Below are 18,447 nucleotides of genomic sequence, written 5' to 3' on the forward strand. Positions count from 1 at the left end.
GGGCTCTTTCCCATAGCACGTTTAAACCTAGCATGGAAAAAAGACTGGTATATATAGCTGTATCTGTCTTTTTTTCTTACCAGAGCTTAAGAGATGTGTGTAGGGTTGGAGGAATAAACAGGGAAAATAGTGTATGTTTGCCCTGCTCCACATTCCCTTGCCTGCAGGAAGCTTTTCACTACCATATAAAACATCTGGAGTTTTAATCTATCACTGAGCTTTGGTTTTGCATGTGGCCATCCCTGAGACAAAAATGTATTTGGACTGTAGGCTCACATGGCCAAGTACCATTTCACCAATTGTACTCTATATTCTCACAATATGATACACAGGAACGATCACTTCCAAGGATTTATGTGTAGATAACAAAACCCATGATGCAGTGTGATTGCAAAATGAGATGCATTGTTTATGAGATCCACGCAAAAAACATCCTTCATAGCCAGAGAGGTTCTTTGTGTTCCAGGTAATCCACTGCAAGAGTTCTTCCGCTGTTGCAATTCTAATTACACTGCCTTTCCCCATCCATATGCCCCATATCAGTGAAGCCTGTGCAGCACTTGTCAGGGTCCCCATTGGCCTCATGGCATGAGAACAGAATAGCCCACATATGCCCTACCTTGGTTCGGGTCTCAATGTGAGCTCCTCGGTCAAGCAGTAAGCGCACCATGATGATATTGCCACGACGGGAAGCGATGTGCAGGGGGGTGATGCCGTTCTGCATTTTGGGAGAGCAGAGAGGAGAATATAGGAAGCTTTGTTGACTCACCCAGTATCATCTCCCCTGATATAAGTGCTCCAAAGATCTCAGGCAAGAATCAGGTAACTGATATTCTTTTAAACTGGAGGTGCCAAGGACTGGGACTTTCTGAGTACAAAGCATATGTTTTATCACTAAGCACCCTTCTAACTGGTCTCTGGTTAGGACTATGCATGTGTATCTTCCCAGTAAACCTGAAGCTTCTTGCCTGCTGTTTGAGCAGAAGACAAACAGAAACCGTGGCTCATGTTCCTTCCTGCATGGGAGCTAGGACTGGGAATGGGAGGAATGGGAAGGCGACTGTAAGCCGCTTTGAGCCTCCTTTGGGTAGGGAAAAGAAGATCCTCAGGGCCCATTGATTGGCTGAAGGGACCATTGAGCCTACAGCATCAAACCAAGACATGTTTCATTCTTTTCTGCTGCTATCCAGGAGACCACTGAGGATGGCCACTGATGACTGCAGGAGGGAAACATGCATTATTGCTAGAAGAGGGGCATGCCCTGGAGTTAGATGCTTCCTGGAAGTTCACAAGCAGAACAGAAAGGCAAGAGCCATCCCTTGTTCTTGCTCCCCAACAGCTGGCATTCCGAGGTGGAGTGCTTTTCAACACTGATGCTCTATGTGGCTCTCATGAACTTTCCTCCGTGAATGTGTCTCTGCATTTAATGTCCATGGCCACATCTCGGGGCAGCCTCCTGCATGAGTTAATTATGCATTGTTTGAGGAATTTCCTTTTGACTGTTCTGAATCTACTGTCAGTCAGTTTAATTGAATGACCCCATCCCCTAGCATGCTGCAAGGCACATAATAGTCTCTCTTTCTCACTTGACTCCTCTATCACTCTCAATAGAGACACACTAACAGTCTGTAATTTTACCCTTCCTTTACAAAGTATCCTAAGACCATTGATCATTTCAGTTATCCTCTTCTGCACCTATAATACCCAGCTAGATTTGCAGAGTTCTGAATACAGCTATACAGTCTATCCATATATAGATTTCTAACAGGCAATTATGACACTGACTCTCCCTGCCACCGTCTTTTTCCTAATAATCCCCATTATGGGGTTTGCCTTTTTCATTGCAGCTGCACACTGAGATGCCCTTTTCATTGATCAAATATGATATTTTGTGGATCAAATGAACCCAGCAGGAGGCATCAAGAAAAGCAAAAGGACAGATTGGCTGATAAGAAGTGGAATGCCACAATCAAAGCAACAGCTTTTCCCTCGGCTGGTTCTTTCCCACCAATCAGTGAGTTGAGTGGAACCAGGAAGAGGCCCAGCTGTTAAACAGGTACCCAATGGCCTGCCTTTGGGGAATGAACCTAATGCAACATCCTAGAGTTGAGGTTCTACTGCTGTGGCCTAGTTCTTTTCAATAAGATGCTACCCTCTACCACAATGCACTTATAAGGGCATCGCTGGGCTGTATTATTGCAGACTGACAGGCAGGGTCATTGGAGGTACAAAATTCCAGTGTTCCAGAGGTCCCAAAGAGCCAGGTAAGGAAACTGCAGTGATCTATCTGTTCTAAGTAAGAATTTTTTAGTGTTCCTTCAGAAAAACAAATATGATGTGCAAGGAACCAGAGGGAATCTTTGTATGGGGAACAGTGGTGGCTATCAGTGGCCAAGCTCGCCTGATTAATATCTTTCCATATTAACATCTTTCCATATTAATAACATCTTCCCATATTAAGATAGGGTTCTAATTTGGGCACCCATCAAGACCTACTATTTTTCTGGGTGGATGGAAATTGTTTGCAAGAAGCATCCAATCATTTGATCCCCCAAATTGTAGGCTGCAGTGGTACCAGCCAAGATATAAGGCCCCATCCCACCATGGTAGTGATTACAAGGCCAAAGAACAAGGCCCAGCAGTGTCAGGAGGAAACTTGTGCCTACCTGGGGGGTGAAGTTGACGCTCGCTCCGCGGTTCAGTAGTAACTGGGCCACATTGAGGTTCTCGTAGTGAGCGGCAATGTGCAGTGGGGTAAAACCAGTCTGTGGGAAAGAATTTGTGAGGGGAGGCAGTTGGAAATAGAAAACCAAGGCAGCAAACAGACATTGCATCCTCGAGGTCAAGGGCGCCACTATAAGATGTTTTCACATCAAAAAGGAGAGCTGTTTTCACCCACTGAGGTGGACCAGGGCTTTCTGTCTCTGTCGAACCAATTGAAAGAGCAGCATGAGTGAGGCCCACATTCGGAATTCTCTCTTTTCTTCTCAGAAAGGACCCTTGGAACAATTTTTTTTTACATTTTCTTGTTGCAAATAGAGCAGTTTTGTACCTTGAAGACACACCCAGTGACAGCATCACACCCATTTTAGGATTGCAGTGTGAAAAGTGACACATCATCCCAACAGGGGCCACACCTCCCACAGGCACAGATCAGAACCAGACATACCATAAACCACACCACATGGAGCTCCATACCTTGGAAAGGACATCGGCGTTGGGGTCATTTTGCAAGAGTACAGCGGCCGTCCGCGTGTCATCATTGCGAGCAGCTATGTGCAGTGCTGGGAGGCGCACCTTGCCCTTTGTTCCATAATTAATCAGGTGGGCCACGACATTTTCATGGCCCTGCTGAAGGGCCACTGCTAGTGGCGTGAAGCCGTCCTGTCAGAGATGGGAGATGGAGAAATACACATAGTGAGTGAAAAGGTTTGCACCATATGAAGTCTGCCTATAGAACACAAAGCAGAACTATCCAGGCTACGGGGAGAGGCACTCACTTCAGTGGCCACGTTCTGGTTGGCTCCATTCTCCAGCAGGAACTTGACGACTTCTAGGTGATTCTCTTGTGCTGCCATGTACAGGGGCGTGAAGCCTTTCTGCAAACAGAGAATCAGAACTTTCACTTCCAACTGTCCACAATAACCACTGCTCTAGCAGAGGGGAAGAGTAGCGCACAACGAAATCGACTGGTTAAATGTGTGGCAGGGGTCACTGTTGATATTTCCCAGATTAAAATGTATCAGGAACCTTACACAGTGAATGGTCAAATGAGGATGGGGCAAGCAGTTCTGAGAGGTTCTGGTTGCTAGGGTAATGAGAGAAGGCTGGACAGTAAAGGACAAGCCATGTAGTGAAAGTGGGGGAAAAGTTGGTGGCAAGGAAAAAATGAGAGGAAATCCCTCAAAGGAGCCATGACGGGACAGAGAGGATATCAAGGGCATCACAACCCCCTAGACAGTGGACTATACAGCCACCAGCTGCAAGCCAGAGAGTGGGCCCACTTGAAGTAAAAGCATATCAAACCTGATCAGCTCCTCTTTGTGCTCACTTGAGGGGAGAGGGGGAAGGAGGGTTCAGATTTTGAAGGAAAACTGCAGAAGCTCCAACTGGTCCAGAATGCAGCCGCTCGGGTCCTTACTGGGACTCATATTCAATCTGTGCTCTCCCAGCTGCATTGGCTCCAGATTGGAGACCGGATCAGGTTCAAGGTTTTGATATTAACCTTCAAAGCCCTAAATGCTCTGGGACTCTTGTATCTTCCGGATCGTGTCTCCCAGCATTCCCCCCTTCCCAAGAGCCATAAGATCTAGTGACTGAAATTTGCGTGGAGTCCCCGTCCTCAAAGAGGTGAAATTGGCCTTAGCCCTACCAAAATACCTTAACCAGTTCCACATGGCCTGCAAGACACAGCTGTTCCACCAGGCCTATGGTTGAAGCCAGAGTTACCATCAAGAAGATGGTTTGTGCAGGGACACATCCTGGCTGTACATGTCTGAGGCCATTCGGATTTCCCACAAGGACAGTCCAAACAGAAGCGGAGGAAGTCTAGAGTTGCTAACCTCTAGCTGGGGTCTGCGATTCTCCCAGAATTACAGCTGACCCCAAGGCTACAGAGATCAATTCCTGTAGAGAAAATGGCAGCTTCAGAGGACGGATACAACAGCGTCACATCCCTGCTGAGCTCTCTTTCCTTCCACCCTCCCCAGGCAGAGTCTCCAATTCCCCAGGTATTTCCCAAGCCAGAGAAGGCAATTCTGGGAGAAGGCAATGACCCACTTGTTTTGAATTCCATTTTCTTACTCAGACCCTGCCTCGCAGTAAAATTATCTGGGGAGAAAGAAAACTTTGTAACTCTACCCAAAGCAGGATTTCATAGACCAAATCTGAAGGCTGCTGTTGCCAAATGTTCATTTACCTGTTTTGCAAAAGCAGCCTCAGCTAACGCAGAAAGGCTGCTTTTTAGAGCTCATGGTTATGGCCCCCAATAAAAGCTCTTCAAATGCCCTTCAATTCGGGAAAGGACTCAAAATTCTAAAATGGCAAACTGGACAAAAAAAAAAAAAAAGGATGGGATGGGATGGATGGGTGAGTGTTTGCTTGCACATCTCAGCCTGACTATGCCTGACAGCGATCTGGTACTGAAAGTAAATAATAAAAGCTTAATTTTTCTAGCCTGCCCTTCCAGTGCTGCTCAAGCCATGTAGACAACATCATAAAGCAATAATTAAGGTAAAAGACATAGCAATCCAAATTCCCCCAACTGCAGCTTGCCCCCTTAGGCCTCCCTTAAGCCTGCCATTCTTCATCTCCCCTCCCTGCACACTTTACGGCCCTGTTTCTCTTCAACTCCCTTGAGCTTATTTGACCTCCAGACACTTTCTTATGTAATCCAAATGCACGGAAGACGTCTGTAGAGGATGGGCTGTATATCTAACACACGGCCAGCAGGAGGCTCTTTTGCCAAGTGATGATACAGCTCCCACTAGGAACTAAGGGGCCCTGCAGACATCAAGCCCGAACAGAGAAACCTCTTGATGCCTTTCCCCAGCAGCGGCCAGGGAGGTGACGTGAGAAAGGATAGACAGCAGAAACAGCAATGCTGGTGGGAAACACACAAGGCAAGCAGCACAGAGGGTTTGGATTGCCGTGACTCAAGCCCCCAAGATAAATGACTACGGCTGCAAGCTTTAAAGCAGCAGATTAATCAACTAACATTTTAGTAGGTCAATTGACAGATTTCAGGCCCTAGTATCTATCTTCTGGGTTTGAGTCAGGCTCAGCTTCCTTTTAAAAAAAATGCATTTATCAGTGGGTGACAATTTTAATTGGCAAATCGGGGAGTAAAGGGCAAACAGTTTTGGGTTTTCAATCTATTTTGGTTCTTGTGCGTTACTTCCAAAAGATGCAAAGAAAAAAACGTTAAGACAGCCATTTCCTTTTGACATTGAGTGGTAACTTAAAAAAAAAAAGGTTGTATAATATCTAACACTTCCTCCAACGTTTCCGAAAGAGAGGCGTCGGTAATATGTAACTCAAATTAAATGTAAGGAATTGATTAGCTGGCAGATGCTTAACGAATTAAAGATTGTTTAACTGGATGGGAGCTTTCCTTCATGTTCTCTTTCGCTTTTGTTGTGAAGCCGTTCAGTATTCAGCAGGATTGCACATATTATAAACTAGGTGCCCAGAACAAGACCCTGACTGGTGTTCAGACTACAACTCCATCACTGGCCCTGTTTTTTGCAGCTCCACATAGCCAGCAACTAACAGGAGGCTGACGAAGGTGGCGAGTGACCATACGCAGCTGGTGACTGCACAGGGCTGGCAGGTGAAAAGTTGTGCAGGGCAGTCTCCAGAGCTGCTTTTTCCTGCTGTTGCTTGTTTCATCTCTGCGTATGTGTGGCTTATGGATGATTACTTGGTTCACTTACTAATGTCTATTTGTCCACAGTAGTTTGAAGTCAGTGGCCCCACTGCATGAGAGCAGCAATTAGTATTAGATGCAAGATCGGGTATCTCAAAAGTCTACTTTCGGTTAAGCAGAAGACTGAGTGCCTCTTTACCTCCTTGGAAACAGCAGGGTGGCCCATCTAATAGACTCACCAAAGTGATCTCCTAGGGTGCCAGAGGTGGAAGGGTACCAAACCCAGCCCCAGGCTGTGCCCTCAGCATTAGAGTAGGCTGCAGCAATAAGCAGCCTAGGCAGTGCTTCTGGCTCACACGTGCAGCCCACTGTCAGCCTGCTCCTTACTTCTGACAAGGGTGTGGCCTCTTGGAAGAAGTTGTCTTACCTGTGACTGTGCATTGACATTTGCCCCAAAATTCACCAGCTCCCGGACCACATCTTCTTGTCCTGCCAGGGCCGCAATATGCAGGGCTGTATTTCCTTTCTGGGGGAATAAAAGATATACAAGAGAAAGGAAGGCTAGGAAGAAATCAGCTCAAGACACATTCTCTAGAGCAGGGGTAGTCAAACTGCGGCCCTCCAGATGTCCGTGGACTACCATTCCCAGGAGCCCCTGCCAGCCAATGCTGGCAGGGGCTCCTGGGAATTGTAGTCCACGGACATCTGGAGGGCCGCAGTTTGACTACCCCTGCTCTAGATCATATCGCTTTTTAAAAATCCAGATTAATTAATTGAGATAAGCAAGCATCCCCAGGTTCCATCTTGGGGGAGGGAGGGAATATACATCTATATTATATTTGTTTTATGTTATTACAGCATTCATTGGTCCATCCAAATAATTTAGGTAAGTGAAATTTAGGGAGCATCAATCTGTTAGACATCCTTAACCTTCTAGAACTACAGTTCCCATGATTCTGTGGATGACAAAATGCCATTTAAGCTGTGATGCTGATATGTTCTCTGTTGGGCGTTTGCCTCTTCAATGCATCGCTTTATACAAGTTAGGATTCTCATCTACATTAGTGGGTTTGTTTGTTTTTTTTTACTGGAGAAGAAAGCTGTTGAGAAGTGCGGCTAAAGCATACTGAGGGATAACTACCCTTTGTGGTAATCTTAAATCAGCATCCCCTGCTTGTGAACTAGAAGAGTTAAACCAGTGAATTCAGTGAATTCAGGGAATATGAGGTCTAAACTGAAACTTAATCCAGACAAGACAGAAATGCGGGAGGGTGGGGTACAGGAAGTGGAGTTCAATGAGGTTTAGATGGAAATACATTCTAGCTGAGACATCAAGGATGTGGTTTAGGGCCATCTACATATTACAAAGGTTTTTGTTTGCTGGGGGATGACATGAGGTGCTTGTGTCTGCCTGTCATGGACGTTCTCAGACATATGGCAACCCTTTTCTGCTCAAGAATGCGGCAAGAAATGAGAAGAAACTTCATACTCCATTTTCATACTAGCTCATAATTCATAGTGAAATCAGAGTCCAGTAGCACCTTTAAGACCAGGGGTAGTCAAACTGTGGCCCTCCAGATGTCCATGGACTACAATTCTCATGAGTCCCCTGCCAGCAAATGCTGGCAGTTTGACTACCCCTGTTTAAGACCAACAAAGATCTATTCAGGACGTGAGCTTTCAAGTGCAAGCACTCTTCGTCAGACTATGATATTCTTACAAGACAGGGAATATAAAAAATTACATGACAGGGAATATAAAAAATATTTAAAAATCCATGTAACTGAACATCCTGTGACTTCATATGCACCTCCCCTATCACACAAGCAGGCATTCCTTCTTCTTCCATTTCACTTTGGAACATAATTGGAACTAGTATTATGTCTACATTGACATTTTGATTAATCACAGTCAATATCAAACCACAGTTTGCAACCAGGATAAGAAGCAGGCTTGCAAACTACCATTTGTCATTAAAAATGATTAGTTGAGACGTTGGTGTTGACATAATGCCACTAACCATATTTATTGCCCATGCTTGGTATGAGTAGCAGCCCAATTGGAACAAGAAGCTGTACAATGGCAAAGTCCCAGGCCAAGAGCTTTCCGCCCGCTAGTGTCATGTTTACATGAAGTCTAAACACACAGTCAAAAGCGTGCATGTCTGCGTACTCCTCTTCAAGCACTGTTGATTATTCTGCTTGTTAATGCAATAGAATAACTGCAAGACAGTTGATGGGAATTCAGGAGGAATCTCTAACCTGAATGAAGAAATTGTGATTATGTTCTCTGCCAGGGATTTAATTAAACAGCCAGAGTTCATCACAAGAGATCAACAAACAATCAGTATAAGATAGTCCGTTTGTGTAGCTGAAGGTATATAATGTAACATTCATGATCATTGGTATGTTGATGAATAAAACAATAACGTTTCTGCAGTCTGGGTTGGAATAGGCAATGTCTGGCGTACAAAGAAGAAGGCCCTGCAGGGGGGCAGCAAGAAACAGTTAGATAGGATAGTGAGGGCAGGACCTTCTCCCCTGTTAAGTGTCATGCTTTGCCTCACAACACCCAGTGTTCAGCCTGATAAAGGTAAAGGTAAAGGTATCCCCTGTGGAAGCACCGGGTCATGTCTGACCCTTGGGGTGACGCCCTCCAGCATTTTCATGGCAGACTCAATACGGGGTGGTTTGCCAGTGCCTTCCCCAGTCATTACCATTTACCCCCCAGCAAGCTGGGCACTCATTGTACCGACCTCGGAAGGATGGAAGGCTGAGTCAACCTTGAGCCGGCTGCTGGGATTGAACTCCCAGCCTCATGGGCAAAGCTGTCAGACGGCTGCCTTACCACTCTGCGCCACAAGAGGCTCATTCAGCCTGATAGCAAGAGGAAATAAGGCAGTGAGGTTGCACACCCTGATTAAAGAGTAGTTAAAGGTTTATTTAGGAATTGCCATACTTGATAGTGCAGAGGAGAGAGAGAGAGAGAGGAGCTAACTACATGTCTAACAGAGAGAGAGGGAGAAAGATTGGATCTGTGGCTTCTGAGAAGAAGCAGGAAATTGCCCCTAAGAGTAGCAATCTGGAGACAGGCAAAGAATGACACTTAACGCAGGCCTGTTGGCAACCCAGGATCCCTAGAGGAGGGCAGCCCAGGGATGGCTTGTGGGAGAGAGCATGCAAGACCTCACAATAAATAATCAAGTATTGCCTGCTCATTATACAGGCTTCTGGGCCTGGCTTCCTTTCCAGTCCGACAAACAAAAGGTTTGAGCAGACTGGATGAAGATCATGCCTCCTTCTGTCTATCAAACGTAAACTGCAGGTTCATGCGGCCTCAGTTTGCCTCAGGACCACAAAGGGAAGAGGGAGATGGTTTAACCCTTTAATTTCCACCTGTTTTCATTACTTAAATTAGCATTTCAAGGGGAAACAAACTGATTTTGATTAAGTTGAGTGGCCATGTTGGTCTAAAGCAACAGAACAGTGGTACCTTGATGACTGATAAAGTTTAATTCTGAGTATAAGCTTTCAATCTTGTCAGTCTTAAAGGTGCCCCTGGACTCAAACATTGTTCTGTGATTTTTAAGGGGCACAGTCTTTTCTCCTTTAAAATACTAAGTCTAAATCTCATCTGCTTAAACTCTGGGCAGCCAGTTCCTGTTGGTCATGGAACACTTTCACCCTCACCTTTACTGGAACCACATTCTATCATTATACAGTTGCCAACTGGACAGTAACAACAACGCAAACCCTGTCCTTTTAATAGCTATTTAATGAGTGGAAATGGGCAGCTGGAGCTTCCCATGGCTTTAAGTTAATTAATCTGCCAATTCGGGCAGCTTGTTAAGTGATCTATTAAGCGATTCTTATGTCTTGATTTTTACTGAAACTGAAAAGTATTGGGCTAGACATTGTTTGGCTTTTGGGTTTGAGTGAAAAAGACATACCAAAGTCAATTTGGCAAAGATTGGAGGACACAGGAATGCAAATGTTGTTCTGCACTCCTTACAGCACTTGCTTCCCCCAGTTCTGGGATATTTTTCCAAAATACAAAACTTTGCCATCTATTTTCACCGGACTTCCACTTATCTAGGAGGGCCCTCTTGCTAGCAAGAGTAAATTTCTTCACTTCTATTGTGATTTGGGGAAGGTTTTCCCAAATATCTGCATCTGAAAGATTCTGCTTATATGGCTGTGAAGTTCCAGACACTCGTATTGGATAGCCCAGCTCTTTCAGCCCAGCGATCTGCTATTCATTGCTATTTGGCAGATCTATACTCCAAATGCAGTTCCAAATCTGTCATTATAAAATCACTGTTATCTGAACAAGATCCTTCCAAACTTGCCAGGATTACAGTTACGCTTGGGAATATGCTGAAAATAAATAGCCAATGTTTGTTGAGGCAGAAACGTGGCTGTGTATAAGTTTTATTTTTTTTTGTTTTGTTTTCTCTGGATTGTGGATTGTTATGCCAATAAAGGTTTCGGATACCTGCCTTTAAGTTAATTAACATCACCCAGTAACGGTTTCTCATTCAAACTGATATTTAAGGAACAGGTAAAGAGCACAGGTTGAGCTGGCAATTCTCTGTAAACATCATTCTTGTCTCAACAGCGTTGGACCTTACCTTGGTGGTGGTTTCCAAGACGATTTCCTTGTGCAGCAGCTCCGCCACCATCTTCACATGCCCCTCCTTCGAAGCCAGGTGCAAAGCATTTAGCCCATTCTGGAAAGAGGGAAGAGTGCATTAGACCCTGGCCTGAACTGGCTCGCAAATCGCCCTGCCTTGGCAGCTGGTGTCAGTTAAACCAAAAGGACTCTAGCATTCAACAAATGGTGGAAGGCCCACCGCCACAACAGGTGGGGAAGGAATGTCAGCTTCTTTCAGCACTGCCAGAGTGTGTGTGTGTGTGAGAGAGAGCTATGCAATCCTGAATCACCTGGTTGTCATAGATTAACGATACAGACCACTGCATGATGTTAAGCTGGTTGCAAACCTAATAATTTCTGCATGGATTAAAGTCTCCCATAGATGGAGTTGTATGGAAACATCAAGGAAGCTGGTGCATTTGGAAAGCCTTGACCTAATCAAAATGACAAGTGGCATAAAAACTGGATTGAAAATGAATGCATAGTCAGACAGATCAGGACACAATGATAAGTTCTGCTGTGAAAACTTTAAGAGCGGATTTTCCAAGGATGTCCGGATGCCGTGAATACATACATGAAAGGATAGACATGAATGAAAATGGCAACTTTACAGATACTGTGAAAACTGCTCAACATACATCGAACCATAGAAGTATTTCTTTACTTGACTTAAACACAAAGCTGTGAAATGAGAAGAATCAGAAAGAAATCAGATCACAGGAGGTCAGTTCTCCTAAAGTTGTTTAGTTGCAAATGGGAAATTCAGTGGGAAATCTGAGAATCCTCCTTGGGGATAAATCTGTGATGCCAAATTTCTGATGCCGCTCTCTGCTTCAAGTGAGTGCTGGGGAGACAAGCAAGCACATTTTAGGACAAGACAGGAAAGTGGGACCTGGCAGGGTGGCGTGTGGGCTTGAGTGTGCAGGTGGATCCCACCAGCGGGTCAGCATCCAACCAACTGACTGATTCTCTGTAGCCCATGTTACTGCTCATGTTGCAGCAAGCAAGACAGAAAAAACCTCCAAAACAATTGGGGCTTGTAGGGCAAGAATCTTTAATATTTGTGAAACCTCAGCATGATTCGCATTAAGCTTCTTCAGGGGACTATCACTCCAAATTATCTGTAGAATGTTACTTTCCCTTCTGTAATTATTAAACTCAGTTTAATAAACTCAGCACCAATTGTTTTTTTTTTCTTCTATTTTCTTTCTTGGACTTGGTGTGCTCCTTTTCTTCTTTCAGTAGCAAGCAAGGCAGCCAGCCAGGGCTCCCCTGACATCAGTCTCAGCAAGAAAGGAAGGGGAGATCACGCTCAGGCACAGAGGAGACCTGAGATGCACACACATAGGCTGTCACCAGGCAGAATTTTGCAAAATAAATAAATGCAATTAAATATTGATAAAATCTAGCAATTAATTGGGAAAGGAAAAGCCAAGCAGAGGGAAAGGAAGCAACACTCCTTCCTCCCTTATCAGGTTAGGGTTGCCAGCATGGAGACCCTCCAGAATTGTATGGCAGAACCAGTGCCTTCATACAAAAAAGGGGGGCTTTTCACATGGATCCTCCCCACTGCTCACAGGACAGAGATCCAGGATCCCGTAAACTGGATCTTGGATGAACTATGAAGAGGCAGGGGTTAGGGAGCACCCCTCAGAAGACTCCTCAACGTTCTCTCTTTTTCTGTGTTTTATCCTCCTCCCAGCTTCTTCTGTGTGACTTATCTCCCCTTAGACTTCTCTGTGTGCGCTTATGTTTTCCCATCTCCCATCTTTTGTGGGTCTATGTATGACTGGCTCCTACCACCTGGTCTCACAAACTCTAAAGCTGCTCAGCAGTTTAAAAAGCTGGGGGACCCCTGATCTATATCCCAGTGGTATTTGGAGGTGGTCAGAGGGGAGTGGCAGGCAGAACTATGTCTTGCAACCACTGGCTGATCTTGCTGCTGCAGTCTGGAAGAAGGGTAAGGCAAATAAATCAGCCCACAGAGAGGAAGACAGCAGGCCAGGGCAAGTCAGGGAGGGAGGGAGGAGAGGAAAGGAAGGCTAAGAGAAAAACGGCACACACAGGCAGGAGCTGCATTGCTGAGGAAGGTTGAGGTTCACATATTGATTAAAAATAAGCAGCCAGCTCTTTGGCTGCAAGCTTCTATTCCCCCACCCTGGCTTCCTGCTTAAGATTTGCATCCTTTTGGCTAGACACAGGCAGCCAGGGCCAATCAGAGGCGTCTTTTTGCTCTTTACAGCTGGGCGTCTGAAGCTGCACGTGACTGGAGATGACAGCAGATGCAGGTGCTCTCTCTGACGACGTGGATGAGGATGGAACCAAGGCTGGTGCATACGGTTTTACGGTGAGGTGATGATGATCAGATGGTAGGACAAGTTCTCGCTCTGTTTGTGTGAGAATACAGGGCTTGTGGGGTAGGTCTGACCACACGTATCCCTCTTTATCATATACAGGACACGTGAGGTTGGACCTTGACCACAAGTCTGATATTCCCCCAGGTGGAATGGCAAAGATGCAGTCAAATCATGGGAGGAAGGTGTAAATAGCACCCAGGTCTTCACAAAACAAGCTCCAGAATTCCCATGAGTAACACCCCATGCAGCTTGCAGAATAGAGGCCCAGTTTAACCTAGACCGATTCCTCTGACCCTCAGTTTTTCCTGGCCTCTGAACTCCTCAATGCAGCCTACTCCATGCATGCTGCTTTTCAGAACAGAAATTCTTGCCAGGCCATGGCCCCCAAAAAGGCATTTGCAGGCCCAGGGAACAGATTGAGAACCTCACATCAGGTTTTGTTTGAGTCTAGCCTCCCTGATTTAAAGATAATGCTACAAAATATGTGAAGAAATTTGTACAGCTGGATGTGTTGCTCATAAGATTTTCAGGGTTTGGGGAGAAAACAGGTAAACACAGAATGAAAGCACCTTGACACTGAATTTAGGCTGTCTTAAGAAATGTGTGTACTTCAGCTCTGATGAAATGGCATAGCTATTGCCCGCTAAAGACAAACTCAGAACACACGCAAGCACCCTTTCCCCCTCACACACACACACACACACACACACACACATGAACACTGCTATGCTGAGGAAATTGAACAGTGTATAAAATCAGCACAACTTAGTTGGCAGAACTTTCAGGATCAGTAGCAATTTGCATGTTTAAATACATCCCCCCCCCTCCATTAACTCCCCTTCAGTTAACGAACAGGCATGTCTCAAAGACGAGTTGGGCATAAGCTTCTCCCTGATGTGCTAGTTTTCTATGTGAAGGGAAAAGAAGATTGCAAAGTAGCATTCCAACAGGTAACACCAGTAGCCTGAAATTATACCATGCTGCTTGTATAAACTGGCTCTTATTCTAGAGCAGCCTTTCTCAACTTTTTGACCATTGAGAAACCCACAAAGCATTCTTCAGGCTTCGAGAAACCCCAGAGGTGGTGCAATGATGCAGAATATGCTTGGGAAATATAGCTGGGTACATGCTCACTGGGACCCCTCCCCTTCCCACCCACTCCTGACCCATCATTGTCCATTTTGGGAGGGGGGGAAATGGGTCAACTTGACCATATATAGACATATCAGATATATAACAAATTTTTAAAATACATAAAAATTAACTCCCACCCTTTTGAAAAACCCAGGGCTGCCAAAGAAAACAGGGTTTCATGAAACCCTGTTCTAGAGGCAATCAGAGAAATAGAGAAAAGGAAGTCCTTTGAGCTATGGATTAATGCCAAGCAGGGCAGTATCAGTTACCTTCCAGGAAGGATTATAGATGTCAAGAACCTGGAAGACTCTTCCACAGAAGGCAAAATGAGCTGACATATTTCTTATACAAAAAAGTTCAAAGCTGTTTTATTTCATCCAAAAAGAGTGCATCAGGGCGCTTTGCGAAAGGAAAAATATTGATAAGAACAAGTTGCTAAATCCATATAGGTAATCCCCCCTCCTCCCAGCAAATACACATTTTGCCCACCAGAATCCTTTCCCGCAGAGAACAGACTTTTATCTACAAAAGAAAGTCAGAACAAAGCTATAACACCTAGCTGCCAATGGGTGGTTGAGACTTTTATGTCCAAGTCGTAATATGCAAGCTTACAGAGGTAGCATTGCGAAGGACAGCGCTGGCTTTCCTGACAGAGCCAGACTCCAGATGTGCCAGTGGCAAAACAACCTGGGAACAGTTGCAAGGGAGATGGGAACCACCGGAAAACCAAAGTGGTAAAGAAAGTCAGAACTGGTTGCAGGCATGTAGCCTAGCTGAGTCATGGTCTACAAGAGGGGCTACATGATAATGTAGTAATGCCATTTTTACAGCTATAACTGTGAAATCACTAGCTGTCTATCACCATTGAATCAATCTAGCCACCCCATTCATTCTCAAGGAGAACAGTACTTGTTCCATATCCTATGGTTTTGTAGAGCAATTTGCTATATTGTGTGTAACTGTCGTTTAATTTTTTTAAGAAAAATTCTGAAACCTGCAGTTGTTTTCTCAAATTTAAGTCTCTAGCCTTCGTATATGCAGGGAAAATGCTGTAAGCCTCCAACTGTTACCCCTCGCTTTCCCACAAAAATTACAATTAATTGGCAATTTGAATAATAAATTATGTCAATCAAATATTTGCAACCACATTTAATCCGCATCATCAAATTGCAGAATTGGGCGCTTTCTGGGAGTAGGTCCAAATGGTGGGGGAAAACAAGGCTCCCTGACAGTCCCGTGTCTCTCTGCCGAGCCAACAAGCACTGCCCCTCTTCAAAGGGCCAAGCACAAATCTTGGCTGTTAGCTTTGCTTTGAAGACGGTTATCAAAGGCGAACAAACAGCTTGTCTCTGGAGAGAGACTCAAACGTGAAGCTTGCCATAATGATGTTCTGAGACGACTAACAATCATGGCACAGAGGCCTAGCCCTATAAGGCAAAGCAATCACCACCATTTCAAGTCAAGAAATAAACGAACTATTCTGGAAGAGCGCCTAATGCAGCTGGAAGCCATGGGCCACGTACGGGAACGGATCAATATGCTGAAACCCACTGGGCTTTCACTGGCACTTAGCAGCAGCGTTGAGGAAACAGGGACTGAATTTGCAACACACGAGCTGCGTCAGCAGGCGATCGAGTCATCACACCTCTGCAGTGGTTTAGGGGGTTCTAAGCAAGGCAGTTCCAAAGGGGTAGCCAGGTAAATCTACTGCAGCAAAACAAAACAGAATACATTTTCACGGTGCCACTGTACATCTGTTTTGCCTGAACAAGACAACCTCGGGGCTCAAATGCACAACACCCCTGATGGATGGGTCCCAGGTGTACGCAAGGCCCTGCAGTCAGGTGCTCATTGCAGTACTCATGTTAAATAGTGCTCACTTGCCCAGCCCAGTGAGGAAGCACTGCAAGGGAAAGGGGAAGGAGCATCAAGCAAACCAGAACTATATGAGTTCCCTTGCCGTACACCTACCAATGAGTCAAGACCCAAAACATGTCAGTCATATTGTGCATTCTGGCCCTTAACTGGCTATTGCCCAAGCTGGAAAAGGGCAGGGCATGGAAAGAGAGAATTTTCCCAGGATGCTTTTTTTTTTTTTGGCTCTGTGAGAAGTGGGAACAGAGGAAGGGCAGAGACACCAATGTAGAGCCTTTGCTAATCTTAGGGGTCCCAAAACCACCCTTCTAAATAGCATGTTCGCCATAAACATTTTGTTTTCACTTACAGCTACATAAGTAGTGGATGATATTCTTTTGCAAAGCGAATTTGAAACCCTTATTTTGGGAGGTGTTTGTCCTATCATTTAATTATATGGTGACTCAACAACAGGTAAGCATCCATGTGAAGTCCAAGGTATAGATACAACTAATAAATGAAAACTTTTATTAATTGGGAAAAAAGTCTTAGTATGGTTTTCAAGTGGTTACTTTGCAATAATATATATATACTCGCATATAACCCGAGTTTTTCTGCCCTTTTTTAAAGCTGAAAAAGTCCCCCTCAGCTTATATGCGGGTATAAAAGACAGGAGAGCAGGGCTGGGACTGAAGAAGCAGAGGCAGGAAGAAGCAGAGACACAGCAAGCCCAGGAGGGACAGTGGGAGGGGAGGGAAGAATAGTCTCCAACTTCCCCCCTCACTGCCTTAACGAGGCTAGCACGAAGCTAGTACGTGCTGCTGCTGCAGGAAGTTCTGAAGCCTCTGGCTCAGAGAGAGAGCAGAGAGCAGAAGGAAGAAATACCCCCTAGAGGAACAGAACACCTGGCTAAGAGGAAGGGAATTGGATATAAAAAGGCAAGAGGGGTCAGAGGGAAAGAGGGAGGAGGAGGGAAAAGAGGGAGGAGGAGGGTAGGAAGAAAAGGGGGGGAGATCATGCCCAAAAGGGGAGGGAAGGGGAGGGGGGGAAAGCCACTATCCAAACACCAGCCTCGGCTTATATGCGAGTGAATAAGGTTTTCCAGCATTTTTGTGTTGAAATTAGGTGCCTCGGCTTATACGCAGGTTGGCTTATATGCGAATATATACAGTAGTTGGGTTTTTCTTTCTTTCAACCATAGCTGCATTAAGATAACCAATCAGCAACCGCTATTATTCGGTAGACCTCTGGCTATTTGAAAACACCTACTTCCTCTAAAGACTGGCAAATCTTACTTTTGCAGCACCCAATGTGGCTACAATCTCTTAAAGCAAAAGTTCAAGGAGGAAGTGATACTATTTGCAAAATTAGTTCAATTTCTGCAATTTAGCAGTTAAGAAGCAAGGTTCAGTGACCTTGGCAATATACCGCAGTTAGACCAACTTATTTGCAATGTAAAATACCTGCTCAAACCAGGTGGATTTTCTGCACCTACCCTTCCACAGATCCTGAAGACTGCCCCTTAATCTCTGGTTTCACATGATACTTGAACTGTAAGCTTCAAATTGGCTTTGTCATATTCTATTTCATATTGGTTTAGTCATAATATAAGTAACATATTAAGATAATATGTTTTTCAATCTAGCGGGTGATCTTGGGGAGGGGAGGGTTGGTGGTTTATGAATGTGCTGGGTTTCGGAATCTTGAAAGTGCGATGCTATCCTACACTTGAGCTATAGGTTATCTTGCATACTAAGGCTCCAATAAGGTGCACAGTTACTAAAAACTGAGCAAACACATAGGATTGGACTGCTGATAAATATTAAATATAAGGAACTGGGGAGGAGGGGAGTTGACAATGAAACTGTTCCCTTCGTCCCACATAGCATGTGGCTAGCTTGAGTCATTTGAAAGTATTTGCTCTCCAGGCACCAACAGCCCTGTCATGAGGCAGGATTTGGATGCAATGAAAGGAAGTACAAGGGAGACAAAAAAGAGATCTGATGCGCAACACATCACGTTCTTGCACAACTCTCCTACTCATTTCAGTGAGGCTTGCACAAAACATCCTAGTGCAATGGG

General features: G+C 45.0%; 1 protein-coding gene across 6 annotated transcripts in view; it reads right to left on the reverse strand.

Moving 5' to 3' along the window:
• The window catches only part of ANK1 (ankyrin 1), a 169,149-nt gene that overhangs the window by 59,713 nt on the left and 90,989 nt on the right, over nt 1-18,447 (reverse strand). For all 6 annotated transcript variants that reach the window (XR_013225981.1, XM_077306434.1, XM_077306435.1 and 3 more), the window contains exons 3-8: nt 10,998-11,096; nt 6,795-6,893; nt 3,501-3,599; nt 3,199-3,384; nt 2,667-2,765; nt 620-718 (exon numbers count right to left, since the gene is read on the reverse strand). Coding sequence is in view for 5 of the 6 variants with exons in the window: in XM_077306434.1 (XP_077162549.1) it covers nt 620-718; nt 2,667-2,765; nt 3,199-3,384; nt 3,501-3,599; nt 6,795-6,893; nt 10,998-11,096 (681 nt within the window). In the remaining variant the exon portion in view is untranslated. The remainder of the gene's footprint in view (nt 1-619; nt 719-2,666; nt 2,766-3,198; nt 3,385-3,500; nt 3,600-6,794; nt 6,894-10,997; nt 11,097-18,447) is intronic.

The sequence above is a fragment of the Paroedura picta genome, chromosome 12 (genome assembly GCF_049243985.1).
Source record: "Paroedura picta isolate Pp20150507F chromosome 12, Ppicta_v3.0, whole genome shotgun sequence".
NCBI lineage: Eukaryota > Metazoa > Chordata > Lepidosauria > Squamata > Gekkonidae > Paroedura > Paroedura picta.